The following is a 27,441-nucleotide window of genomic DNA, read 5'->3' on the forward strand; positions in this document are numbered from 1 at the left end:
GCGGGGATCTGGTGAGTGCTTTGAACATGCTTCAGTCTCACTTGGGATCCCCAACCAGAGTGATCATTTTCAAATAGCAGATGGTATGTCCTGAGGCAGACTAAGACTTAAAACAGAGAGGGGGTTGTGGAAATGTAGTTGTTTGGCTCTCAAAACAGGTATTATTCCCGTGTATCGGGTAACTTTTCTTTTAACCCCCTATCCCGAGGACGGTCTGCCTATTTTAAAATCTAGTGATCAGCTTTCCTGATACCAACGCTTCCTCATAAGGCCAACGTCTCCTTTCCTGGCCTTCCCGGACTGAAGTAGCCAGACCTCACACATCTACAACAAAACCCACACCCCATTCACAGCAGTTCAGCGTGTGTGTGTATGTGCGTAGATGCAAACCACCCTCTCAACTTTCAAACAACCTCCCACCGCGCAATCCAGCCAACGCTCTCCCCGGCATTCCGCACAATACACAACGTCCCCTCCCTACCACCACCACCATCCCTCACCGCCTCAGCAGCCTTCTCGGCAGATAAACACCCAATCGCCGTCCCCCGCCCCTCAGCGAGACAATACGACCCCGTCGTCACGAAACCGATCAAATCTTCTTCGTCGGGTACGAGCGGGTGGTGCCCGTTCATATCCGTCTGGTTCGGTTTCGCGGGTAGCAGTGATGACGCCTCGGCAAGTGGCGAGGCGAGGAGTTTCTGGGCGAGGATTTGTTTTTGAGTTTCGAGGGGTAAATGCTTGGTTTGCTGGTGTTGTTGGTGTGTTGCTTTTCCGTTCTTCTTGGTTGAGTGTTTCGCGCTCGCGCTGGAGACGGGGAGGGTGGCGAGCCATTGGACGCGGAGGTTGGTTGGCAGACCACTGCTGCTGCTGCTGCTGTCACTGCCTTGGACGGATGTCGTCGGCGCCGGGGGTGGTGGTACTGTGGCGGGGATTTCGGCGGAGGAGGTCGGGGCGGTGGGCGCGGGGCGCGGGGGGAGGCGGTAGATTCTTGCGCAGGCGGTAGCGACGCCGCGGTTGAGGATTGAGATCTTTACGTTGATGACGGATCGCGGCGGTAAGGGGGGTGGTGTTGCTGGTGATGGCGAAGATGTGTGTGCCTTGAAGGCGTCCTTGCGGATATGTTGGAGCGTCTTGAGGAACTCCCCCTCGGACGCGGCATCACCTGCGGCAGCGGATGCCTCCTCCTTTACTGGAGAAGGCTTGTCAACATCCATCTCATCCGCATCCAGCGCAGCAGACCTCTTCTCCTTCTTGTCTGTCGTTGTCTCCTCCCAGAACAAAAACTCCACATCGCACGCCCACCCACAGCCAACCTCCCCCTTCCGCCCGGCACCCAGATCCAACGAAGCCCACGCGACCCGCTTACTCTTAGGCCGCCGCTCCCAACTCGCCTTGCGCAGGCGCCGCTGTTCCACCTCCCACGCGGCGCCGGCGTCGGTGCCGAGGAAATCAAACGGGAAACACGGCGTAGCCCGCTCGAAAGCGACCTGCCGGATCTGATCCAGCCCGGAGAAGCGCGGGTTGCCGCCCGAGCTGAGGGGAAAGTGGACCAGGCTATGCCATAGAGGCTGGATGCAACGCCAGGGCGCGAGGACCGTCCAGTTCCCCTGGGAGCTGCTATTGCCGTTGCTACTGTTTCCGGCCGCGCGTGATGCCACTAGTATGATGGGAATCGGTGGATCGGCGTCCGAGACGCCTAGGTCTGTGCCGGGACGTCTTGCCCCCTTGCGCCTGTCGATGGACTTTTGCGAGGGGAGTCTCGTGGCCGAAGCCCGCGCGTCTCTGTGGAAGAGGCCATAGGGTTTCAGATTGGTGTCTGCCGGCCAGTTTGCGAGTAGGTCGAGAGACTTGTTTTGCTCTTCTTCGTCGTCGGGGTCGGGCTGCGCGACTTTCCTCGGGGGGTATCGTAGGCGCGGGTCCATGATGGAGAAACCCAGCGTGGCGTTGAGGGGAAGCGACGCGGGACTCATGAGGCTGTTCAGGCTCTTAAAGATGTCTGCGTGCTGTTCTCTGGACCCTTCTTGCGTATGGTATGGGTGCAGGATGCCCAGGAGGGCCTCAGTCGAAGCGGGGCCGGTGAGCTCGATGCTGCCAATCTCGAAGCGCAGATCCTCAATGTACATCCTGGGATTCTGCATCTTCACGAGCCGAAGGAGCTCGTTGAACACCTCAAGGAACGCGGAGGGGTGCACCCTCACAAAGACCTGTCGCTGGACCTTGGCCGTCTGCGACTGACCCCCATCCTCAGCAACCGGCTCAAGGGGGTTCCAGAGAATCGTCGCCGGGCAAACCTCCCGCCTCACCCCGCTGCTTCCTCCCTTCACCTCCCTGCTCAAGAACCCGCTCCAGTGCCGCGTGCCCTCCCTCCACTTCCTTCCCCTCTCATTCCAACAACTCTCCTGCGCGACGCCGAGCCGGCGCAGGACCTGCTCCACGCCCTTGGCCGACCCGTAGAGCCCAATCGTGCTAACATAGCTCGTGTCCCATACGACGGTACCCTTGCCGCCGTGCGATCGGTGCGTCGCCCGGTACGTCTTCTCGTTGGGGGTCAGGGGTATCGCGAACCGCCAGAGAGGGTTCGCGGGCTCCGTCATGCGCGCCCGCTTGGCATGCCACAGGTGCGTCGGCAGCCACGTCTTGTTGATCTGCCGTTTCCTGAACTTGGACTTGCGCTGCGGCGGGTCGTTGAGCTGGTTCCGGCGGATCTTGGGCCGCGGCGGCCGTGTCGTGACTGTGACTGCGCCTTTGCCCGGTCCGTCGTCGCCCGTCTTGTCCGTATCCCCCTCGCCGTCCTTGTCTTTCGCCTTGGCCTTCTCCGCCTTCATCGCCCTCCTCCTCTTCTTCTCCGCAAGCATCCCCAACCTCTTTGCCGTCTCCGCCCGGATCCGCGCCCTCGTCGTCTTGGGCTTCCTGCGCTTCGAGAGCACCACGGGGGTGTTATCCTCCGCCATCTCCTTCAGCGCCCGCCTGCGCAGCCTCTTGGGCACCCTCTTCGCGTTGTGGCTCGCCGTCCGCCGCCTCAGCCCGCGGGGCACCTGTTGGAACGCCCGGCTCGTGGCCTCGGCTTTGGTGTGTCGCATGCTCTCCTCGAGCGCCCGGATCTCGAACTCGCGCGCGTTCAGGAAGGACTGGAGGTCGAGCTCGCCGTCGCGGAGGGCGGCGTCCGAGGACTGCGCTGCGATTTCGCGGTCCTGGCGGATCTTGACGCGCTTTTGCGCCCATCCTCCTCCTCCGCCGCCGCCGCCGCCTGCGCCGTTGTTCCCTCCGCCATTGTCGCCCGAGGATCCTTGTTTTCGTTTGTTGGCGAAGGCGGACTTTAGGGGTTTCGAGTTAGGACCTGCTGCCGACATTGCTGGACATGGTGCGTGTGCAATGGCGTGAGGATGTGGTTGTTGCGTCGTCGCGTCAAGGTGACTCTCTCTTGGAGCTTGGAAAGTTTGGAGGTTCGAAAAATGTCTTATCTTATCGGAGAAGCTCTGCAGATGCCCCTGGGGTGGGCAGACGAAAATGAGGGGCGCACGATGTGGGGTCTGCAGCAGCGACGTTCACTCCTACCTCTTCAGTTACTCATCAGGGTGCCTTGAGGTATTCAAGCTTTCTGTCATCTCAATGGCCCAAGCTGGGAAGACATTCTTGAGTAGGATAAGTTCTGGAAAATCATCTTTCTGATTCCCAAGTTCGTACGCATATGAAGAAGCTCAACTTCTGTCGCAATGATTTCGTGGCATCTGAAGCATGTGCCCCAAACGAACCATTCAGTAACATCTCACTTCCCATTTCCCAGCAACCGTACAAATAAGCAACGATTGTAGCGACAATTAGCACCCATGATGAGAAAGCACATTTCTGAACTACAACTTTCTCCTCAGTCAAAATATTTCTGGAAAATTTAAAGCCAGGGGCCAGGCGCTCCTACGGAAGTCCTCGGATGAGCTCAGTCTTACACCATCCACGGAGTTAGCCAGGATAGAGTGACTCACTGGAACGGGCGATCTCTCAACCAAGCCGCCCCATTATCAAGGATAACTCACAAAATATTAAAATTGCACCGTTGAAACCAATGATCTTGTCTTCTTCGACTGCCACGTCTTGGTTGTCCGATACCTATATAAATTGATCATTTACGCTGTTGTTTAGGACTAGTTGAATTCCCACGATGGCCTCACAAGCACCTAAACCGAACTTATGGCTAGAGCCCATGGACCTCCACAAACACCTTCACGGCTTCCACGAACTATGTTCCGACGAGAAAGCGAATCTCTGGAGGTAATGTCACTATTCCTAAATTCTACTTGTCATCCCTTAGGTATCACTCACACACACGAGAGAGAGAACGCTGACAAGTTTCATGCCCACTAAGCCTCCGCCTACACACAACCACCCTCGAAGCCTCCAAAGAGCGCATGGTAGTCAACAAACCAGAGACTAAACCCTGGCACCTAAGCTGTGCCATCATGGTCTCTGACTATGCGTCCCTTCCTCCACTACCGGCGAACGGCAGCAACAACGGGGCTGCTGCCACCGACATCACCAGAGAGACCAAGATGATCGGAAGTATCAGGACGACGACGGTATCAGCTTGGGGTCTCTCGATCGGATACAAACTACGGTCCGACTGCTGGGGCAAAGGGTACGCCACACGCGCGATCACGGCGTTTCTGGAGATGTACTGGAGCCGGAGGCGGTTGGCGCCGAGGAGTGAGGTGGTTGTTCTCCCCGAGGTGCAGGCGTCAGCAGGAGGTCAGACGAGACAAGGAGATGATGGTCCAAGTGTCCCTACTGGAGATCTAGATACGAGGTTGCTGGCGAAAGGTAATGGAGCTACCAGAGACGCAGAGAGCGACGTCGACAGAGAGGACCAGGTCGAGATCACGCACCTCATTGCGCAGGTTGACCTGGAGAACGTGGGCAGCATGAAAGTCTGTGAAAAATGCGGCGGTAGGCTCGTCGCCGTCGAAAAGGAATGTATCAAGGTGTGGCGATTTGCCGAGATGAGGGATATGGCCGTGTGGAGGTTTGATAAACCTTCAGACAGTTTGCCGACTCAAGCGTGAAGGTTTACGAACATTTTCGGCCCTTCAGTGGGATTCTTAGGCTCGACTGACGAAATGGCAATTTATGGGAAGGATTGTGTCTTTAATAAGGTTGAACCTCCCTTGAGCGATCAGTCGATTTCTGACCCTTCACAAAGTCTATAGGCATCAAAGAGACGAAGGTATGATATATGTGTAAGATCCACCATTTCCCCTTCTAGGAAATTTTGTGCCTGTGGGTGTTTACATAAAAGTACCCGGGGAAAGTTTCCCTTTTAAATACAAGAAAAAGTGACAAATTCAAATATACAGAATAAGATTAAACGAGGCCAAGAACTTTCTTTCTAGCTCTTGGTGACCTTGGTGACACAGTTAATGTCGAGAAGACCAGTGTCGAGGTTGACGCAGAGCCACTGGGGGTTCTTGCCGCTCGGGGCCTTGACGTTGATCTTGGAGGCGTTGATGTTGACGCATTTCTGGTCCCGGAGTGTTAGTGCCATGAACTTTTTGGGCAAGAGAATCAGAAGAGAGAGAAACTTACAGAGGGGCTGCTGCAGACGAGGGATCCGACGCGGGGGTCGTTCTTGGAGGAGGCGGTGCCGTCAAAGTTCTTGAAGTAGATGTCGCTAATGGTCATGTTGGACTAGCACGGCTGGTGTTAGTACACCAGTTTCTTATTTCTCGTTACATCAAAACCTGCCGGGAGAAACTTACAGGGTACTGGTTGCAGATGGTCTGGTTCTTCTGACCATAGCACTGATCAATCGTAATAGCATTGTCGTTATTGTCGTTGTGGAAGGTATCGTAGGTGACGTTCTTGACGTATCCAGAGCCGCCGCCGCCAGAGAGGTTGGGCTGGAAGGGGGTGTCCATGCCGGGCCAGACCTTGATGCGGGCGCCGTCGGAGGCGTTGGACATGCTCGTGTTGTAGACGTAGAGGTTCTCGACGACGTCGAACGTGCCAATGTACTGGCCGAGGGAGCCGACGGAGATGCCGTGGGAGCCGTTGCAGACGAGGTTCTGGACGACAATGTTTGTCGAGTTGGGCTTGAAGGAGACGCAGTCGTCGCCGTTGTTGATGACGGAGTTTTGGATGACGATGCCGTCGGAGCGGTAGGTGTCCCAGCCGTCGGTGTTCTTGGCCGGGTTGGAGGAGGTGGAGCCGACCTTGATGTTGATGTCGGAGATGAGGACGTCGGTGCTGTTTGCGATAAGGTTGAACCACTGTTTGGAGGTTTTGTTAGTGGGTGTTCTTAAGATTCAATGTGAGGTGGATGAGATTTCATGAGAGGTGGGTGAGAGTAAATGAGTGAGCGGGTGAGTGAATCTTACCTGAGGGGAGTTGACCATCTTCAAGCCGGTGATCGAGCCGCCGTGAAGACCATCAGTGACGAAGAGAATAGGTCTCTCGAGCGTGGCATTCGACGCGAACCGGTCCCACCACTTCTGGCCGTTACCGTTGAGCGTGCCGACGCCGTTGCCGTAAATGTTGACATCCTTGCCGCCAAACTTCCACATGGAGGAAGAGATCTGGAAGGTGTACTTGAAGGTGCGGGGCAGCCAGTGGTCAATGTCGTCGCAAAAGTTGACGGTGCCGGTGAGGGCGACGTCGACGGCGTTGAGGAACGTGAGGTCGAGCGGGTTGCAGATGGTGTACGTCTTGTCGAGGACGACGGTGCCGCCGTTGTTGCAGCTGTGGAAGGCCTGGAGGATGGCGGCCGAGTCGTCGCTGCCGTTTGTACCGGCTTTGACGGCGCAGGTCTTTGTCCTCGGGGCGGAGGCGGGGAAGGCGCGGCCCGGGTGGAAGGGGGCGGCCTTGATGTCTGGGCGGCCACCGGCGGCGGCGTGGGTGAAGGGCACCAGGGCGGCGGCGAGGAGACCGCCGAGCAGGGTTGGAGCGACCATGGTGAACAGTAATTGGATGGGCAAAAGAAAAAGAATGAACAAGTCAAAGGAATGTAACGGCGGTCAGGATTGTTCTGATGCCAAGGACGATTGGGGGGTAGTTTGCCAAGCAATTGGAGAAGCTGTACAAAGCCGTTTTGAGACTGCTACGCTGCGAAAGGGCTGGGGAAAGGATTTATATCAGATCTTCCGCGGTGAGAGTGAGTGTTGGAGCCCTTTGAAGTTCGGGAAGGGGATATGCGCCGATGCGGAGCAGGGGGGGGGCAAGCTTCTCGGCGTTGGAAGGATATCCACCATGAATGACACGGCGATAGCTCGATTAGGGGTGACTACTGTAGGTGAAGCAGGGGCACTAAGGGAAGGGGTCTAGCTAGTAGCAAGGGCAAGATTGGAGAAAGAGCACATGGCATGGGACTATGGGTTGCAATTTTTCCGTCCATATGAAGGGGTTTGAGTCTTCAGGGAAGAACGGTAAGGGCAACATGGGGATGAGATGGACGGACGAGACGGCAAAGCTTCGCCGTCATTAGGTACTCGCAGACCTTCGATGGACGGAAAGTGAACGGATACATGGAGCTAAACCACGAAGGGAAAAGGCGGACGTCTATTCATCTGATCATCTGGGTACGAAGGAAGAGAGAAAACGGCCAACAAAATCAAGCTTTTGTGTTTTATATGGCGAAACTGGGAACATGCTGGTGAGCGGCAGCCTGCGGTGATCTCCGCCGTTTCCGAGAAAAGCTTAGCAGGAGGAAATCTGGCAGGAGATGAATATCATGCTGGTGTTTTGGGAGCCTTTGGACATGGAGTCCCGGGCGAGCCCGTCAGGGGAGATGATGTTTCTTTTGAAGGAGATGGAGGCTGAGAGAACTTACACGTGTAAGACTCAAAGAGAGTGAAAGTGAAAGTAAGAGTGAGAGTCAGTATGAGAGTGAGAATGAGAGGAACGGGAATTGGAGACGGGCAGAAAAAGGCGACGGAAAAGAAAAAAGAGTGGACCAATGACAAGGTTTCCCGAGTGCTTATTGGGCAATTCCAAGCTATCAATTACAGTGCGGGCTAGCGCTAATTAAGGGCCAACAGAGGGGCACCTCTTGCGAACTCTCACTGATTGGTGCCCCTGAAGGCGTGCAGTCGCTGCAGCGGACGTTGACTGGGCTTTCCAGGGCTACCGAGGTGGACTTGCCAGGGTTACCCCACGTACCCAGTGTGGGGGAGCTCGCAGGCCAAGCCGGTTGGCTTACGCCCATGCCGCGTTTCCGAAGGCTTGGTTTTGCTTGGTTTTGCTTGGTTTTGCTTGATCTTTGCAGATTTCCGGCCCCCTTGATATCTCTCTATACCTTACTCCGTACGGAGTAGTGTACAGAGACTATCGCCGGTTGTCAAGTTGCCATTTCCCCGCGTCATCGACAGCCGCCGTTGACACTTAGCGACACTAAATCTCGTGGCTTGCGGCTAGTGCGAGTGCCCTGCGAGGCCCTGTAAGCTGTGGTTCGTGGAATCCGCCAGCTGCAGTTCTTCCACCTGCACGTCTGCAGAAGCCCTGCAGAGCCCCAAAAGTTGGGGATTCGACCTCCTCATTTTCCCCAACTTTTGACCCGGTCGCCCACGGCACTCCCATGTGCTCATCATGTTCGTCCCATTGCCGCGCTTCTTCTTCCCCATGGGACGCAAATACTCCTTGGACACGTCTGCCGGCGATGGGATTTCCGGGGTAATAACTCCGTCTTTTACCCCGCGCGTCCAACCCGGGGGAAGAGAGAGAGAAACAGAAAGAAAGAAAGAAAGAAAGAGGGAGAGGGAGAGTCGTAAGCTGAGCTGATGTACTTCGTACTGTTGGAAGTCGATGGAGGCGAGTTTTGCGAGATTTTCGCTTTTCTCCTGAGGGGCCAGCCAATATGGTATACTTTGGCGCTGCCACTGCAAGTGCCACATCTGTCTCCGCCCACAATACGCGCGCTTGAGCTTTGTATGCGTGTGTGCCTTGCTCTTTGTAAGTGTGTAAGTCATTGACAGCCGTTCGATTTTATTACGGCGAGACTTGAACCCGGAACAGGGGAGGATACCCGGAAAACCTGCTCCCGCCCCCAACTCGCGAGCTGTCGAGGAGATTGTGACAAGCATCGGGTAATATGGGCAAGGGAAAGCTTAGGCTGGCAGAGTAGCACTGGCCAAGGTAGTCAAGGGTAGGTAGCAATGGGACGGGCGGGAAGGATATATAGCAAACCCCATCCAGATCATCGGGTCGCTTTGTTCAGCTTGTTCAGAAGAATACCAACTCAACCACCACACTCTTTTTTTTGTATATACCTTTGAGCTCGGCCGAGTCTCCTCTCTTCCCCCTTCCTCTAGCTTCTTCCTCTTCCTCTCTCTTTACGAGTAACTTTGTAAGTGAGAGAACCAGGAAACAGGCTCCCAAGATGAAGGCATCCATCCTCCTCTCCGGGGCTCTCGTCTCCCTGGCCACCGCCGCGATCCCCTCAGGCCCGGCAAAGACCTACGCAGCATGCCAAAAGAAGACCTGCAACAACCCCTTCGAGGGCTGCCCCCCAGACACCCTCTTCGTCTCAAAGACCTCCAAGCACGCAAACTTCACAACCATCCAAGACGCCATCGCCTCCCTCCCCCACGACACAACAGCCCACACAATCCTCATCGCCCCGGGCATCTACGTAGAACAGCTCAACGTGACCCGCCCCGGCCCCCTCACCCTGCTGGGCATGACCGACAGCCCCAGCACGGGAACCTCCTACTCCGCCTCGGGCAACGCCACGGCCGGTAACGCCCAGAACGAGGTCCAAGTCCTCTTCAACGCCACGAACCACAACGTCCGCTTCCCGGACAACGCCTACACCAGCGTCCTCTCCGTCGGCCCCACGCTCAACGCCACCCTCACCGGCTCCGGACCCACGGGCTTCCCCGTGCCCGCCGACACCCCCTTCGGGTGCGCCGACTTCCGCGCCTACAACATCGACTTCCGCAACGACGAGTACCCGTACTCCAACGGCCCCGCGCACGCCGTGGGCGTGAGCAGGGCCAACGCCGGGTTCTACTCGTGCGGGCTGTACGGGTGGCAGGATACGCTGTACGTCGGGAAGCTGGGCAACGCCTACTTTTACGACAATGTTATTGCCGGCCAGACGGATTTCCTGTACGGGTTCGGCACGGCGTACATTGAGAAGTCGACGCTCTCGCTGAGGAACTGCGGCGGCGGTATCACCGCTTGGAAGGGTATGTTTTCTGTTCACCCCCCCCCCCCCCCCCAAACCTGTCATCATCCCATGGAAAAACTAACACAAAGATAACCAGGAACAAACACAACCTTTGAAAACAAGTACGGAGTCTACATCTCCGACTCCCAAGTCCTCGCCGCCAACGCCTCCGTCGCGCCCACCATCCGCGGCGCCTGCGCCCTCGGCCGCCCCTGGAACGCCCAGCACCGCTCCATCTTCATGCAGTCCTTCTTCGACGCCTCGATCAAGCCTCAGGGCTACATCGAGTGGCAGGCCAGCGAGCCGCGCGTCAACAACTACACGTTCATGGCCGTCTACGACGACCGCGGACCGGGCTGGACGCCCGAGCAGATGAAGGCGAGCAATGTCACGATTGTGCTGGACGACGCGGGCGCGGCGCCGTACAGAGAGCCCAAGGACGTGTTCCAGACGCCTGAGGGTGAGTTTGGGTTTGTTAGCTGGGTTGACCAGAGTGTGTTGAGGTCGTGAGTGTGGTGACTGTTTCTTTATGGTGAAAGGGGGATGTTTAGGGGATTTTTGAGTGAAAAATGCAGATTAATCTCAAAACTAGACTACAGAAAAAAAAAGTAATTCCCTTCCTCTCGTTCCATTTCATTCAGTGCAACATTCATCATCTGCTTCCCGCGTGGCGTTGAAGATCCGTGCCATTCGGCCCATTCCTCGTAGTCTTTGAGAAAACCCAGTGTTCAACACCACTCCTTTTTTTTCGTTCCTGTTCCTATTCTCTCGTGCAAGGTCGTCGTTCAGAAATGGCAACGTGATAAAGTTTGCAAATTTCCACACACAATATAATCCTTCATGTACCCCTTCAGTTAATCACAATAGGTGAGTCCTTCAGCCCAGACTGTATCGGCTCTGGGGAGGGGCCAAGTGACATCGTCCTCGATCGGGACCGGTCCCGATAGTACGACAGCGGCGTGTCAGGGGTATCCGGGCTCCTAGACGCCTCGGGCACGTCAGACATCTCAATGTCGGAATCCCCGTAGAACTTGATCTCAATCTGATCATCTTCATCTTCATCAAGCATCATAGCGTTGCTCGCAGAGTCTCCCTGGGTACTCAAGGGCGACGGCATCGCGACGGGAACAGAGACGCGGCGCGGCGTAGACGCAGGCGCAGGCGCCTCAGTCAGGAACACCACTTCTCTTCCGCCAACGCTGGCTCTCACGTCGCGGGCCGGGGCGAGGCCGTCCTCGGCTAGAAGCCAATTCTTGAGGTGCTCATAGAGCGGTCGTACAACGCACGCCGGGAATGCATTTCCGATTTGCTTCTTCAAGGCTGACTTGGGAGCCTTGGCGAATTGATGCCAGAAGGGGAACCCCTGAAGGCTGGCGAATTCGCGCACCGTGTAGGCTCTGGTATTCGAATAGTGCATGTTTCCGCCTCCCGAGCATGTGATGGCTCTCTTCAAGATCTCATCCGGGCTGGACACGACTGAGCCCATGGGCAAGGTGTCCCTCATCTCCTCCTCCGGGTTGTGCCAGGAGCAGTCATTCGTGATCCTCTTGAGTGCTTCCTTGATAGTCACGTACTTTTGCAGACCGCCGGCTCCCGTCTCAGAGTGAGTTGCTCTGGGAAAGGGGGGCAACTTCTCCCCGGGACAGGCGCCAATCATGATCAGTCTCTTTCGGACTTGAGGGAGCCCCCAGGTCTGGAGATGGACCAGCTTCCAAGTTACAGAATACCCAAACTCGGTGAACCCCATCAGAAGAGTGTTAAAAAACGGCGAGTAGGCCGGCTGCAGTATTCCAAACGTCTGTTCCAGCGTAAAGAGTCGAGGGCGCACTTTCTCGACGAGACTTCTGCAGGCAAAGAGCGAGGCGATATTGGCCTCGTCGTTTTGTCCCGCGACGGTGTGAGCTGGTGACCATGTCTGACATGGTGGCGATAGATGGAGAACGTCAACTCTCATTGGGACATCCTTTTGGTGAAGAATAAACTCGTCGACAGTCATCTCGAAGAGATTGGTATCCGGGAAGTTTTGGCGGTAGGTGTTGCACGCCCGGTCCCAGGAGTCGACGGCATGTTGGACCTTCATTCCTGCCCGCTCGGCGCCTCTCGAGAAGCCGCCGGCGCCGCAGAAAGAATCGAAGACCGTGTATTTCTGCTTCTCCGTGGATTTTCCAAGCACCTGAGGCTGCGTCTCTGGATCATGTGCGCCTCCGCGGATTGTCACGCCGCGCCAGTCAGATCGTAAATCTTCCTCGGATACCCTAAAGTCTTCTCGTTCGACTTCGTGCTCTCGAACACGTTCCAACGTCCAATGATGAGCTTTGCTTATTTTCTTCGCCTGTGAGTCTCGGTAGTGAACGAAGTACTTCCACCGACACACCAGTGGACCTTCCTTCTCGACTGCTTCTAGGCTGGCGAAGGCTTTCGGGTCATAGCGATGGTGCGGGTAGAGCGCGTTCGTAGTGTGAAGGCTTCTGGAAGGTCCGATGATTGCCGACAAGGGAACTTCAATGCTTGCCTGCTCGTTGATCGTCCTGTCGTCGTTTTCGTCTAGTTCGTAGACGATGGCCACCTCATTCAACTTTCGCGGCAACTTGGCCATGAGTGAGCGTGCTCTGACAAACGGCAGTCCGGTAATTGTGATTTTGTTGGTGACCAAATTCTCCGTGATCTTTTTCACCAGAAGAAAATGCGGCTCTAGCGCCGATTTGGGGCATTGCGAAGGATCCAGCTCATAAAACTTCTTCAGCTTGATCAGCCGTTGGCCAGTTCCTATGCTCTGGTGATGACGCTCAGGATCCTTGGCGGGGGGTGCTTGGCGACGTCGTCGACGGTGTCGGACAACCGGGTCATCGTCAACAGTAAGATCGATAAGATTTTCGAGTTCTCTGTCGGCGATGTCCTCTTCTTTCTGTTCAATGATGTCGAATTCACTGTTTATGGTGATGACAGAATTCTCTCGGTCTTGAGGGCGGTAGGCGATGACCCTTCGCTGCCATTCTGTCGTGGCTTGATCCTCAAATGCGTGATCATCGTCCACAACGATGGCAGCGAAGGGGCTGCTGCCCGAGCATCCAGCGGTAGTCATTGCTTTGATGTTCGAGGACTGGCTGTCTGATCAGCTGGGGGTGCAAGAGAAGGAGAGGGAAACGACTCACGTGGCTGCCTCTTGCCTGGTTTGGTGATGTGTAGGTCTTAAACGAGAATAAAGCGTTTCCAGGAACCGAGGAAGTATGTGTGGAAATATTTCGGTCTTCGAGTCTGTTGAGCAGCTGGCCTCAGTCTGAAGAACTTTTGTGAGACTATCCTTTTCCCCTCTATCGCTGGCCCATTTGTTAGACCTTGCCTGCCGCTTGTTGGCGCCACACCAGGCCCTTGGTCGCTCGGATCTTGGTCGCGATGTTGTCAAGACGAAAGGCCCGAGTGGGATAGTTGGAGGCGAGAAAGGTCTACGGGGCTCCGGTTCCTCAGATTGAGAAGATGAAGCCGATGTGGCGTACCTGAGAGGTTGAAGTTGCCCTCGAGGCAAGAACTACGGCCACTACCTTCCCAATGGAGGACAGGATAAGGAAGAAGGAGGACGAGGAGTATTTGAGGGTGGAGAAGTTTCTGATATGGATCTAGCATGTGAAGAAGATCCAGGCCATCTAGATATTTGGTAGAGTACTTGAAAACAACCGGGTAGGTCGCTGGTCAGGTAATCTCCCGCTTCTCTTGAAACGGATAACCCGACTTGCTCTCACCCTCGCCTCCTCCCATGGCTGTCCTTCACTTCTCGACCCAAAGATAGATTATAACAGCAACTGTGAAGTCTTTCAGTCATATTCATATTCACATCCATTTGAACGCTACCCCAAAGGCCGAAAGACAGACTTGAGCTCCCGAGATGGCGAGATAAATAGCACAGAATAATATCTTACCTCCTTGACGACTAACTATCGTCTTCTTGCTTCAGAGTGTCACAATCTCTCTCGGTGATTTTTACATCAACGAATAACCCAAAGTCCTCAAAATATCTTTAAAATCATTGTGTGAGTGCTTAGACTTTTCCTTGTGGGCCTTGGCTCCCTTCACCAACGATTACCGTGAATGCTTAAGGTGGTTTCATAGGCCCTTTCTTCCCTCTCTTCCATCTCTTTATCTGGCACTCAAACATTACTAGAGCAACACAGGAACCTTTTCTTTCTTACAGAAACTTGCATGAGTGAGGTTTCTCAGGCAGTAGCGATACCGTGAACAGCAGTAGATACCCAATGTAACGCCAAGGACCAGGAGAAATAAGGCAGGCACCCACGCCCCTTGACACCTTCCCACCTCTGCTTGAATTGTTTCCTTCCAAAGATCGAGGCCAGGCACCTTCAGATAAGTCCCATATGGATCCCTTCAGATAAGGTACGTAGTTGAGATGGAAGACCTCGCTTAATTCATCCGTAATACACAACGGCGATTCACGCTTTCAACCAACCTCATCCCAACATCGCCCCTCAAAGCGTGATTGACAACGACCAACGACCCTTACAATTTCTATACATCAACTCAGGAAAATTCTCTACAGACTGAATGTATCAAGTCTCGAAAGAGGCCAGAAACCTACCAATACCTCTTTTGCTGTTAGGCCCCTGATCGCCATAACATTCCCCTACAGTTGTGCCGCAAAGTAGAGCACATCATACGGTACTCGCACTATCGCACTGAATTAATCAACACCTACTGAGTCTTCGTGGGATCTTGACCTATTGTACTATTTTTCTCGCACAATTATGCAGACTCGAAGTGCGACCGGGCGAGCTGCCCAAAAGTTTCTTCTACCTTTAGAAGAAGCAGAAACGTCCAAACAGTCTCCTGGTAAGTGTGCCACTTTGAGAAGTGTCGTTTCTCTAATAGATGAAGGAGGCATACATTCACTTGTAGATGAGAGAACATCTCCTTCACCAGTAGAAGATGGAACAGTCCAATTGGCCGTGGGCGCAGAAGCAATCCCACCGCCAGCTGATGCAGGAGCGATTCAATTACCAACACACAACGGGACGAGCTATCGGCCAACAGATAAAGAGGCGTTCTACCAAACTTCTACCATACATACCACCCAAAGGAGTCTTTCAGAGCCAGTGGACCAAGAAAACGTGAGTTCACCAAAAGAAGACAGAACGTTTAAGCTGACTTATATCAAGAAAGCTATCAACAAAACACCTTCAGGGGGCACAAGAATGTTACGATCAGCTGCTCCCGGGATGAAGAGACACGCTGATGACAATGCAGAGGATGATGACCATCCACAATCGATCAAGCGAGTGAAAGTCGCATCCAAGGACGCAACATCTACCCAGGACACCAGGGTAGATCTCCTCCATGGTTTAGGGAGTTACATTCCCAACCTTGAGGCCATCATCAAAGATGGGAATACGTCACCAAACAGCTGCTCTGAAGATTTTGCGTCGACGAGACAGAACATGACTGCAGAAGATCTAGAAAAAGCTTCCAAGAGATACCGACGATCAAGGAAGCCAACAACAGCGACCGCGGATGTCAATGAGGCAGAAGAAGAGGCGGTCAATCAAGCAGAAAGCGACCCAGATTCAACTGACAACTTAGATTCAGAGGACGAACAGAAGATCGTTAAGAAGAAGGATTATGGACTGATGCCAGGAGAGACACCGTACCGCGACTGGCCTGGACCTAGTGCAGGGGAGTGCCAGGTTGTCTATGACATCCTTGTTCAGGAATACCAAAAGAGAGAACAGAGTGAAGAGCCTGCAAAGCGCATGGCACTCAACTTCATACAGCCAGCCACAATACCGCCAGCTTCTGCCAATGTCGCTGGGTGTGGAGAAGTGCCATGCTTGGTTGATGCCATGATGAGAACAATCATCAGCCAGTCGGTCACCCGAGAAAGCGCCGACAAGGTGATAGACAACATCATCAAACTGATTGGTATGCTTGACAAGAAAGGACCTGGTCCAGAGAGCATCGATTGGAATGCCCTGCGACAGGCCCCGAAAGATGCAGTGCTGGAGGCTTTTCGACCAGGTGGACTTGGTCCCACAAAGTATAATACCATCAAGACGTGCCTCAGCATGATTCGCAAAGACAACAAGAAGAGGGCAAAGATGTATCTCAAGGAGAAAGAAATGCAAGATCCCACAAATTCGCCTGGGACAGCGAGACTGAGCCCAGAGCAAAGGGACCACCAGCTCAGCAAGATTAATGCGGGCATACTAACACTGGATCACATCCGAATCATGAAGCCAAATGATGCCATGCTGGAACTCGTCAAATACCCCCAGGTCGCAGTCAAGACTGCTTCTTGTCTTCTACTATTCAATTTGCAGATGCCCAGCTTTGCGGTCGACACCCATGTACATCGGATGACAAGATGGCTGGGATGGGCCCCCATGAAAGCAAGTCCGAACGACACATACATGCACTGCGACTTTCGAGTACCCGATCACCTCAAGTACGGACTTCATCAGTTGTTCATTGAGCACGGTGGAAATTGCTACCGCTGCCAAGGGTCGACGGTGGAAGGTACTGCTAAGTGGAATAGTACTGTCTGTCCACTTGAGCACCTTCTGGCCCGTAACAAAAGACAGACTCAGGCGAAGGTGAAGGACAAGAGTGTGAGAGAGTCGGGCACACTCGATGTGTGGGTAAAAACCACCAAGCCTGAAGCTGGTGTACCAGGGGCCGATTAGACGAACATATCGCTGAGCCCGGGGTAAGAGAGCATTAGATTTCTGGAACCAAGAAAATACGCTACATTGATTTTAGGTGGCTAGATCTATCTTCGAGATGGAGCATCCGCAAAAGAGCCACGTCATGAAAACACTATTTTTAGGGGAGGCATCTGGAGGATCTATTATCTGCTGCGGGTCGCCATTCCCATCCACGGCATGATGTGATGGGCGCACGAAGTTACCCAGAAGGGCATATGGGGGTGCTTCATTTGGCAGATCTGATTGCGGACTGGCGGAATTCAACTGGCTTTAGCAAAAACATGATTGAGAACTGCTAGGCAGTGACACTCCCTGATTTCCACTATGCCATACATTATTGTTGCTATTGCACTAACTTGAGGCCGAGAAAACTCCTTGTAATTTGGGACGACTTTGTCTGTGATTCATATCTGACTGGGTAACAAGAACTGAATGCCAGTGATCACTTTGGAGGTGATGAACACCATGAGGGAGCCCAGTCATGGATTTCTATTCATGTTGGTCTTCCAACATTGCCATACTGCAATTCTAGACTTCAGAGAGACGCCGCTGGTGCGGTCTCAGGAAGCCAGGATAGATATTGGTTTGCCAGAAGTAGGAATGCGTAGTTGTTCTTTGAATCCATTGATGTATGACATAGACTCATTAGCATGGGCTAAGCTAAAGTCAATCATGGTGTTGTTGAAGAATGCAGGGCAAAGAAGGTCATCAAGGGACCAGTGTTGGATGCTTTGAGGTGAGATTTAAGGTATGGTCTGTGCACTCACAGTGAAAGCCTCCTTGTTCCTGTGCCACAGCATTGTCCAAGTTAGCCACTGCACAAACCCCAGTACCCTTTCAGCCTACCACGCGCCACCTTCGATGAGGTACCTCACGATGGGCCAAGTCCCCACCCCCTTGTCGACACGCTTTAATGGGAATTGACGCCTGGCCGCGTCCTGGCCGGGCCGGAGCGTGTCACTGCCATTTTTGCAGCCCACTTGCCTGGCTTCACCTTTTGATTGCCTTCAGCTACCTTCTTTCCCCCTCCAACAACCAAATCAGAAGATCGTGGGCTTTCCCTTTCCTTCCCGCGGCCTTCCTCTTCCAAGCTCATCGTTCCCTACAGCGGGTTATTTCGCTGAAGCCTATTTTTCTTTTTCCCACGAGGCTATTTCCATTTGCCTGACCTCGAGACCGTTTCTATCGCAACGCCGAGCAACCGAGGAGAGACAACCACGAAAATCGACAATTTTCCGGCTCGCAGACGCAAGACCTGTCACGTGTGTCTCTCAAGCTGACATCCGCAGGGTCTGACTTTGCTTCATTCTTGGATCGCGCGCAGACCTCAGCTATCTCACCACCTTCCGCGTTGGTCGCAAGAGCACGACGAGTCCTTCCTTCTGAATTCACCACCACCACTGCTGAAGCTCCTTCGCCTGTCGCGCCGCGAGTCACTCAACGCAAACCATCGAGCTACCTTGCGCTTGTCCGATCTCGATCACCCTCACGATATGCCTCGACGGGCTCGATCACTGCAGTAAAATGGAGTCACAACCGGTCGAGGATATCCTCGAGCAGAGCTATCGGAAGTTTACTCAAATTCCTCCCGACTTCCACCTTCTCTGTCCCAAGGTTGACGAGGATGATTTTGAGGACTACGACGATCTGAATACTGATGGCGAAGATATCACAGCTCTAGAGAAGAAGGAGAGGGTAGAAAAATGGAAGGAGCGGCTCGACATCGCCTACTGGACTAGTCTTCTCCTTGCCTATGGCAAAGATAAGGCTGGTGTTTGGCTCGACGCCTGGGGCAGCCGGATGGCTATTAACCTCCACAACTGCGACAAGTGCGTCCTCAACTGGCACATGTATCGCAAGAAGTATCTTCAGGTCTTTTCCGAGTAAGTTCAGACTAGCCAGAACGCCACGAGCGTTCGCCGTGACCATGCTAATGGCAATTTAGGAAATGGCCAGAGGAAGCCGTCGCCGGCATCGAGAACTGCCTCCACCGCTTCGATTTCGACCGAATCGACAAAGGTCTTCAATGGGCCAAGGACATCATATTGAAGGTTGAGAATGAGGGCCGCGCCTTTGCGAGAAGCGACTTGGGCGAGGAACAGGGCGCAGTTTTGCTCACTGTTTACGAGGCTCTATGCTGTATGGCATACGTCAGCGTGCCGGAGAAAAGAACTTTGTTCCAGTTCGTCTTCGTCCGCCTCTCTGGCAAGAAGCCACTGAAGCTGGGTGAAAACGTCCTGCTCCCTGCCATGACCCAGTTCCTCTTTGGAGAAGACAAGGTCCGCCTCCAATTCGCTGAAAAGTCATGGGAGCGCCTGCGGCCAAAGTCATTGACACAGGAGCAATTCAACTGGGCTATCCACGACAACTTGGTGGTAGCCATTCAGTCAGTTTCAGCACTCAACCCTAGGGATCCCGCATCCCTCCCGGAGATCGAGCGTTTCTGGAAAGCTGTCAACTGGATCATCAAGACCTTGGACGAGAAGCTCTTGTTGCACGGAATTCGGGGTATGGAGATCAAGCCGAGCATCTACGACTTGCTCTTCGTTCATATGCAGTGCGAGTCGGAGGCGATCCTGCTGCTCATCATTCAAGCGTTGACTGTCCTGCTCGAGACGTCACCACAGGCTTTCTGGGATACCATCGGTGACGCAAGACCATTCGTCGTCATTGAACAGCTCCTCTCCCAGCCTTTGTTCAAGCAGCTTCTTGCGCAATCTTTGACCTTCGCCATCAAGTATGACGATGGCACGGGCAAAAACGACTCGGTCGAGTCAATCACAACCTCATGGATCAACACATGGATTGCTTCACTCAAACGTCAGCAAAAGGGCGATGCTTGCGAACAGCTGCTTCACCTGCTTTTCGAGCAAGTCATCCACGACGCCAGAATCGGCGAGCAAGGAAAGGCCGCTTGTATCAGGGCTGGCTTAGATGCTCTAGACCATGTCCTGCGGTCATTTCTGGACCCTACGATTGATGTCATCTCAGGCACCACATCTGTCTACATCAACACAATTCTCAACGTCACTCTTAAGTACAAAGATATCATCAACGAAGGAGCGGACACTAGAAGCGCGGATCAACACACACTGGGGGTACCCAAGGCAGCCATGAGCGTCATTAGTGCCGCCTTGAGCTTGGACTCTAGAGTAACTGCTGAGGAGCATCTCGAACTTCGCAAGGCTACGCCCAAGCCGATCCAGACTGCCGTCACCCGCAAATCGGCAGACTTGTGGGACGGATTCCTGGAGAACCTTTACGAAGGCAAGCTCATCCTAGCCAAGACCATGCTTATGGCAATGGCTCCTCTGATCAACGTTGAGAGATTCCATCCTAATAGGAAGGAACCTGAAAAGTTGGATCCGGCGAAGAAGAGCTTCAATAGCCGTTTTCAAATGGTTGCGGAGGCACTCGGACGCGTTCTGCAGCGAATGTGCGAGTTTACATCACCGCAACTCAACGAGCTGTGCCTCATGGCCCAGAGCATTCGGCCCATCATTGCTTTCACAGTCCACGGCGAGGACGAAATCAGCAGTGCCAGTGCCGAACTTATCAAGTTGATTACCGAACAGCCTTCCAAGGCGGACGCACTTACCGTTTTACTTGAACGGAATCTTAGCACCACTCTCTCTTCAATGATTTTCGCAATAAGAAGAATCATGGAGCCGGCACATGCAGCATGGGGACCCGCTCGCAATATCATCAACACCGCCAAAGTCGTGCTCTCAGCTCTCGGTGATCTTTCATCTGGCATCCTCAGATCCAAAACTTTGGACAGCAATGAACAGATCGCCGTGACTGGCTGGTGGGTTGCTCATTGGAGATATATCGAGGTCGCGTTCACATCTACCGGCAACTGGTCTCATCTTGCCGATATCAAAGTGATGCAGGACTTTTGTCGCGATGTCATCGAGTTGGCAGACGGCATGCTTGCCCAAGATGGTCTATTTGCATCGGCGCTGCAAGCTACTACCTCGCAGAACGATGCGAAGCAGGCAAAGCCGCAAGAGGAAGAACTGACCAAGATGCAACAGCTTCTGAAGGATCCTCAGCGTCATCTCTTTGGCATTGTCAGGATGCTTCGCCTGAGGGATACCTACCTGGTTGAAGTCACGGTCAAGGTTGTGGCCAAGTTACTGACGAGACTGCGTGAGAATTCAATCGACATCCCCAGCGACTCTAAGAATTACGTCCAAGACTCCTGCGTCAAGTTATCGACAACCGCCCGCTACCCAGTCACTACCAACATGAACGACCAACAGCGTGCCGAGCTTCTGAAAGCTCTGGGTGAAGATGATGACATTGAAATCATCCAGATCCAGCCGGTTTCTAAGGAGAAGCCAAAGAAGCAGAGTTTCCTCGATGCCTGGTCCAAGTCTGGTTCTGCGACACCAACGTCCCAGGCCGTTCGGTCAAACAAGGACGACGTTCTCGAACTCAGCAGTTCCGTCGACAAGAAAAGATCAATCTTGGACCAGATGGCCGCTCGTCAGAAAGCGTCGCCAGCCATTCCCCGCATGGCCGTCAAGCCCAAGCTTGAGCCAGTGGTCACTCAAGCATCGAAGAACGCCCTGATTGAGTCGCGCAAGAAAGCCAAATTGGAGAAAGCTAAGAGAGACGCCGATGAGGTTGCGAGAGTTCGCGCTCTCCGGGGAGCCGCCAACGTGGGTGAGGGCTCGGGGCTAAAGGGACTTAGTGGTGTAGTTGGCAAAGAACACACAACGCAGAAGAGTCAAATCCTGGTCGACAGCGACGAGGAAGAAGATGATGATTCTGGAGATGAGGATCTCAACAACCTCATCAATAAGGGACAACAAGGCCAAAAGGCAGTTGATGAAGCTCAAAGACGTCGCGAACGGGCACTGCTCGAAAAGACGCGAGGCCCAGTCAAGAAGGTAAAGGTACAACGCTCTGCCAAGGATATGCGTGCGCGTTTGATCCCCCCGATGGACCAACTTCATCAAGCCATCCTGGAATGGGACATATTCCACGAGGGCAATGATCCGCCCTCGACGTCGTCCTCAATGGCGATTACACGGGTTGCAAGCTCGTATGCTCACCCTCAGGAGTATAAGCAGACCTTTTTGGGTCTCCTGATTTCTGAAGCCTGGCGATCTTTTGTGACTGCCAAAGATGAGTCGACGTCTAAGCCGTACGGACTCAAGATCGCGTCTCGTATGAATGTTGATAAATTCCTTGAAGTGACTGCCAGCATTCCCAAGATTGAGAGCAAGGAAAGGCTGCTATCAGAGGGTGACATTATTCTGGTGTCAAAGAGCACCGATCCTCTGTCGGATAAGTCTGAAGCCCATGCTTTGGCAAGAATTTGGAAAACCACGTACAAGAAGGAAAGGCTGGAAGTGACATACCGCTTGAATAGCAAGAATAACCCCTTGCTTGCCATCAATGCCCTCGGTGTTGGCGCTGAACTCCAAGCCGTCAAAATCACCAACATGACGACTATTGAGCGAGAGTATGCAGCCCTTGAGAGTCTGCAGTACTACGATCTCATGCTCGAGGTCCTCAAAGCCGAGCCATCGCCCATTCTGAAGTACGGCGACGAGGCTGTCAAGGGCGTCATGCAAAATTACCAGCTCAACCCTGGTCAGGCCAAAGCCATTCTCGGTGCTAAGGACAACGATGGCTTCACCTTGATTCAAGGGTAAGGAATACTTCGTTCCTCTCATTGTTTACATATGCTAATACTTTACAGACCTCCCGGTACGGGTAAGACGAAGACAATTGTGGCCATGGTCGGCTCGCTGCTCACGGGCAACATCCAACCCCCTGGAACGGCTATCAAGCCCAAGCTTCCTACCCAGGGCCAAGCCGCCATGCCGAAGAAGCTTCTGGTATGCGCTCCCAGTAACGCCGCTGTAGACGAGCTGGTGTTGCGTCTGAAGCAGGGCGTCAAGACGATGACCGGGTCTTTCCACAAGATCAATGTGCTTCGTCTGGGAAGAAGCGATGCAATCAACGCCGCCGTCCGAGACGTCACTCTCGATGAGCTGGTCAAGAAGAAGCTCGAAGGAGACACTACGCAGAACAAAGCCAAGGAGGAACGCGACAAGATGCACAATGACGCGGCCAAAATCAGAGACGAACTGGCGGAGCTTCGACCCAAACTGGACGAGGCGCGCAAAAACGGCGACCGCAATCTTTCGCAAGCCTTGCAGCGAGCTTTCGATCAGTTGAGGCGTGCTCAGATTAACATTGGAGCCAAGATTGACGATGACAAGACGAGCGGCAACACAGTCAGTCGTGAAGCAGAGATTCGACGCCGGCAAATCCAGCAAGAGATTCTTGATGGAGCTCAGGTTCTCTGCGCCACGCTCAGCGGTAGTGGTCACGAGATGTTCAAGAACCTCAACGTCGAGTTCGAGACGGTCATCATCGACGAGGCAGCGCAGTGTGTTGAGCTCAGCGCCCTGATTCCGTTGAAGTACGGTTGCACCAAGTGTATCCTCGTCGGTGACCCGAAGCAGTTGCCACCCACTGTGCTTTCTCAATCCGCCGCTAGATTTGGATACGACCAGAGTCTGTTCGTCCGAATGCAGCAAAATCATCCCGACTATGTCCATCTTCTCGACCGCCAATACCGCATGCACCCCGAGATCAGCTTATTCCCCAGCTTGGAATTCTACGAAGGCAAGCTTGTGGACGGAGAAGATATGAGCGCACTCCGTCGCCAGCCTTGGCACGCAAGTGCCCTCCTTGGCCCCTACCGATTCTTCGATGTCGAGGGTACCCAGTCGAAGGGCAGCAAGGGTCGCTCTCTGGTCAACCACTCCGAGTTGAAGGTTGCCATGCAGCTTTACGAGCGATTCAAGACGGATTTCGGACGAAACTACGACGTGCGCGGCAAGATTGGTATCATTACGCCGTATAAAGCTCAATTGCAAGAGCTGAAGTGGCAGTTCGCGCGTCGTTACGGAGAGTCGATTACCGAGGACATCGAGTTCAACACCACGGATGCCTTCCAGGGTCGAGAGTGCGAGATTATCATCTTCTCTTGCGTCCGAGCTGATCCTACCGGCGGTATTGGTTTCGTCAAGGACATTAGACGTATGAACGTCGGTCTCACCCGTGCTAAATCCTCTCTGTGGATTCTGGGAGATTCTAGAGCCCTGGTGCAGGGAGAGTTTTGGAATAAGCTCATCGACAACGCCAAGCAAAGATCACTCTACACCAAAGGAGATGTCATGTCAATGCTGCAGAAGCCTAGCGTTCTACAGGCGCTGCCCCCGTCGCCGCCGAAACCCGCGCAGAAGAATGACTTTGATGCTGAGATAGTGGACCAGCTTCAGCTCAAAGACGTTGACATGGCAGATATGGCGCCCACGGAGCAGCCCCGAAAGCCGTCTCAGCCGGCCCAGCAACCACCGACAAACTACCCTGTCCCGGAGCGTCGACCAGGCTCCTGGGAGGGAAACAACCGAGGCGACGCACACCATTCTGCCGCTCGAAACTCGGATCGGCCACCAATTATCCAATCATCTACGGCGAAGCAAGAGTCCAAGAAGAGACCATCTGATGCCAATGAAGGACAGCGTGGCGCAAAGAGGGTATGTGACGACACAACCAATGATAGTAGCAGACAATCTTCCCCAGCAATTCCTAACACAACAATTATAGATGGCGACCGAACAGAACCGGCTGCCCAACAGACCGCCACCGACGGGACCCAAAGCCATGATCCAGGCCAAGGAGCCGAAGGCACCGAAGCCGGCGAAGGACCCTTCTGCCATGGTAGCCCTCGGTCTGACACCAGCTGCACGACCGCCGGCGATGGAGACGACGGTATCGTCTTCGAGGACGTTGCCTACCAACTCTTCACTTCCGCAGAACCGTAATTTGCCACAGAGAGTAAGTCAGCTAAGAGACCCTGAACTTCTGAACGAGGCTAACTCAAACCCTAGCCTCCTGGACAGGGTGGACCAAACGGACCAGTCATCCACAGGAAGAAGCAGAAGGCCGATCCCTTCATTCAGAGAAAGCCTCACAAACGTTAGGCCAACCTACCGGAATTGCGACGCGACGATGCTTTTTCCATTTTTTGTTAGAGTAGACTCGATACAGCGCCTGGATTGGGCACAACAAGGGTTTTTGCATCACGGAGACAAGGGACATATGAGCTCCTGGCGTTTACAGGTTTCTTGAAGCAAGGGGAAACATTGGGCATCATCTTGTGACGGCAACAAGGTTTGCTTGCCTCTCGGGAATTCTATCTTTTGGTCTGGCCGTAAGAGAAAGAAAAGTTCTTTGGCACGGACGTTTGGCCCCTCGGGGCAAGGATGCATTAGGGGAAAGCTAGGAAGCAGCTAGGAAAAGCAGCTTTGGGGGGGGGGGGAAGGCGAGGCGAGCCCTGGTAACTGGCATCAGGTTTAGGTAGTCTAAACAATGATGTGCCGTCCGTATAAGGCACATGTATCATTCAACGCGCGTGCCTCTTAACTATGTTGGGAATAAAAGAGGCAGGAAAGTGACATGGCATCATATCGTGTTGAGTGTACGGAACTTGCCAACTTGGTGAGGCGGCCACTTATGCAGGGGCCGGGGATAGTATCCCGCTCTCCCGTAGTTTGGCTCCTAAAAAAATTCTGTTCTTCACAAGTGTCGGCGGGATGACGACGGCGTGTGTACGGTATGTGATCGCGCACGCGAGTTCGTTAGAAAACTCTTGAGAAAAGATTGTCACGGTAAAGGGATAAGAGGAAACCAGCAGAGGGCTTACCGGCTCACCGAGTCTCTTAGATGGAACGTTAGCTATTATCTTAGTCATTTACATGGATTTCAGTCTTTTTTTTCTTCTTTTCAATTGAGTCACTTCCATCACGGCATCTCGAAGGCAAAACTAATACCTTACTCCAGAGTCCCGTACGGAGCAGGCTCCTGTTGGAACCCAAGACATGGCAGGGGGGTCGTAGAGGCGACGGCGCGTGGCGCCTTCTGGGGGGGATTCAGGTTAGATCAAGGAAAAAAAGGCGTCGTCGCGCTTTTCGCGTCGCGTGTGTTCGGGTGGCTTGGACACTTTTAGAAACAGCGAAAGTGATGATGATTGGGGAGGGTATGTGATGTATTGGAGAGGAGAGGAGAGAAAAGAGCTAGTGAGCAAGCGTGGTTTAAGTGTAAGCAGGGTAGAGAGAGAGAGAGAGAGAGAGGCGAACTTGGAGGAGAGCCTAGACTGTGAAGAAGAAGAAAAATTTAAACTTGCTAGCTGCTAGGCCGTCCTCGCGTTTACAAGCCTCGCCGTTTTGGCGTTTTGTATTCCCTTTTTGAAGGTTTTGTGTTTTCGAGAAGGAGGAGGAGGAGGTTGGGGGAATGGAGAATTGAGCAAGTTTTCAGTGTAATGTGATCATCGTCGATCACCTTAGTTTTGGTCGGATTCTACAAGCTTTTGAAGTTGTCGCTTGGGGTTTTACTTGTTCGTATGATGATGGCGTGAGTTGTCCCGCTTGCCTTTTTGACTTTGTCAGCCTTTTAGCTTGACGCGGTTAGCCGACACGAGACACGGACGATACGGATGGGATACCCGTATGTTTTCCCGGGGGGTTTTGGTGACGGGACGCTGCTGGTGAGACGGGACCATCACCGGAAAAGCCGTTTTTTCTTAAGGAAGGCGGATCTCGGACGGACGTTTTGGCGAGGAGACAGGTGTGGCAGGTGTGTCTTCTAGGACTTGGTGGAGGGCTAGGTACGTTAGTAAGAAGGGAGGTTTTGCTCGGTGCCGAACGGGCGGTCGGCGGCGGCGGGCGGCGGGCGGGCTTGGGCGCGAAGGTTATCGTATATACTGCGACGGTAGTTGCGCCAGTCCATCCCGGGAGATGGGTAATCCTGCGGTGGCCGTCGTCTCGGAGTTGTGATTTCTAGATGTATGGTTGGCTTACTTGGTGTACTGGATGGTCTTGGCGGTGCTTGGTGATAGCCGGAAGGGATCGTGTAAGTACTCTTGTGTGTGTCCGAGTGACGGCCGAAGATTTGTACTTTTGTCACCTCCATTCTGGTGAGGTTCGTGGAAAAATAGAGGAGAGACTACGTGCGTGGAAAGAAAGGAATCAAACGGCGAGGCAAGGCAAAAGGGAAGCATAGCATAGCATAGCAAAGCAAAGCAAAGCAAACGTGGCTCGGTAGCGGGAGAACCGCATGGCTTTTCCCCCCTTTGGCTGCTTGTGTGGCTTGTAATTCTGTCTCTTTACGAGAGGCGGCGAATGATAGATCTGGGGGGCTTGGAATAAACAATTTGTGAGCAATCTTCCGCCCGTTTGGGTGAGCCTGACACGCCTTACTCCCCTGGGAGGGATAGGCGAGCCGAGAACTTGGAGGAGATGGAGGGGACGGCCGAGTCAAGATTCGGTTGCTCGGGGCACTGTCTCTCTGTTAGTCAAGCCTCTGTGGAGAGCTTGCTTTCTTTTTCACAATTTGATAGATGGACCATGGGGAAGGCTTGGAAAGAAGGAGGGAGATCTTGGTTTACGGGAGCCTAGAACTTGGAGGGCGAGATGTTGTGTCTGACTCTCAGGGTAACTAAGAATATGATTCAGATGTTTGTGATTCAGATTGGACAAGGAAAAAAGAGAGAAA

At 53.6% G+C, this 27,441-nt stretch overlaps 7 protein-coding genes across 7 annotated transcripts; 4 read left to right on the forward strand and 3 right to left on the reverse strand.

Annotated features, from left to right (window-relative positions):
• Positions 1 to 404: 404 nt before the first annotated feature.
• Positions 405 to 3,350, reverse strand: HER10_EVM0005474 (POPLD domain-containing protein; the record flags this gene model as incomplete). The annotated part of the gene is made up of 1 exon (XM_035475089.1): positions 405 to 3,350. The coding sequence occupies one exon, from the start codon at positions 3,348 to 3,350 to the stop codon at positions 405 to 407; it is 2,946 nt and encodes a 981-aa protein (XP_035332632.1).
• Positions 3,351 to 4,067: 717 nt separating this feature from the next.
• Positions 4,068 to 5,054, forward strand: HER10_EVM0008886 (uncharacterized protein; the record flags this gene model as incomplete). The annotated part of the gene is made up of 2 exons (XM_035478393.1): positions 4,068 to 4,266; positions 4,361 to 5,054. Exons 1-2 carry the CDS (start codon positions 4,157 to 4,159, stop codon positions 5,052 to 5,054), a joined length of 804 nt encoding a protein of 267 aa, XP_035333052.1. The 5' UTR covers positions 4,068 to 4,156.
• A 323-nt stretch (positions 5,055 to 5,377) lies between these two features.
• HER10_EVM0009447 (polygalacturonase) lies at positions 5,378 to 6,938 on the reverse strand (the record flags this gene model as incomplete). The annotated part of the gene is made up of 4 exons (XM_035478933.1): positions 5,378 to 5,509; positions 5,575 to 5,676; positions 5,748 to 6,257; positions 6,366 to 6,938. The coding sequence occupies 4 exons, from the start codon at positions 6,936 to 6,938 to the stop codon at positions 5,378 to 5,380; spliced, it is 1,317 nt and encodes a 438-aa protein (XP_035333113.1).
• Positions 6,939 to 9,358: 2,420 nt separating this feature from the next.
• HER10_EVM0006889 (pectinesterase) lies at positions 9,359 to 10,660 on the forward strand (the record flags this gene model as incomplete). Its single annotated transcript, XM_035476462.1, has 2 exons — positions 9,359 to 10,169; positions 10,248 to 10,660. The coding sequence occupies 2 exons, from the start codon at positions 9,359 to 9,361 to the stop codon at positions 10,658 to 10,660; spliced, it is 1,224 nt and encodes a 407-aa protein (XP_035332813.1).
• A 340-nt stretch (positions 10,661 to 11,000) lies between these two features.
• HER10_EVM0012659 (C-5 cytosine-specific DNA methylase) lies at positions 11,001 to 13,232 on the reverse strand (the record flags this gene model as incomplete). Its single annotated transcript, XM_035482050.1, has 1 exon — positions 11,001 to 13,232. One exon carries the CDS (start codon positions 13,230 to 13,232, stop codon positions 11,001 to 11,003), a length of 2,232 nt encoding a protein of 743 aa, XP_035333537.1.
• Positions 13,233 to 15,375: 2,143 nt separating this feature from the next.
• Positions 15,376 to 16,836, forward strand: HER10_EVM0012804 (HhH-GPD family base excision DNA repair protein; the record flags this gene model as incomplete). Its single annotated transcript, XM_035482188.1, has 1 exon — positions 15,376 to 16,836. One exon carries the CDS (start codon positions 15,376 to 15,378, stop codon positions 16,834 to 16,836), a length of 1,461 nt encoding a protein of 486 aa, XP_035333551.1.
• Positions 16,837 to 17,831: 995 nt separating this feature from the next.
• On the forward strand, positions 17,832 to 26,187 carry HER10_EVM0012009 (helicase sen1). The gene is made up of 5 exons (XM_035481414.1): positions 17,832 to 18,740; positions 18,803 to 22,522; positions 22,574 to 24,425; positions 24,496 to 24,726; positions 24,780 to 26,187. Exons 1-5 carry the CDS (start codon positions 18,382 to 18,384, stop codon positions 24,870 to 24,872), a joined length of 6,255 nt encoding a protein of 2,084 aa, XP_035333450.1. The 5' UTR covers positions 17,832 to 18,381; the 3' UTR covers positions 24,873 to 26,187.
• The last annotated feature ends 1,254 nt before the right edge of the window (positions 26,188 to 27,441 follow it).

This window comes from Colletotrichum scovillei, assembly GCF_011075155.1.
Source record: "Colletotrichum scovillei strain TJNH1 chromosome Unknown Contig00006, whole genome shotgun sequence".
NCBI classification, from domain to species: domain Eukaryota; kingdom Fungi; phylum Ascomycota; class Sordariomycetes; order Glomerellales; family Glomerellaceae; genus Colletotrichum; species Colletotrichum scovillei.

Coding starts and splice junctions, on each gene's coding strand:
- HER10_EVM0012009 (XM_035481414.1), top strand. CDS start 18,382: ATGGAGTCACAACCGGTCGAGGATATCCTCGAGCAGAGCTATCGGAAG. Junction 18,741..18,802: donor TATCTTCAGGTCTTTTCCGA/GTAAGTTCAGAC, acceptor ATGGCAATTTAG/GAAATGGCCAGAGGAAGCCG. Junction 24,727..24,779: donor ACCGTAATTTGCCACAGAGA/GTAAGTCAGCTA, acceptor CTCAAACCCTAG/CCTCCTGGACAGGGTGGACC.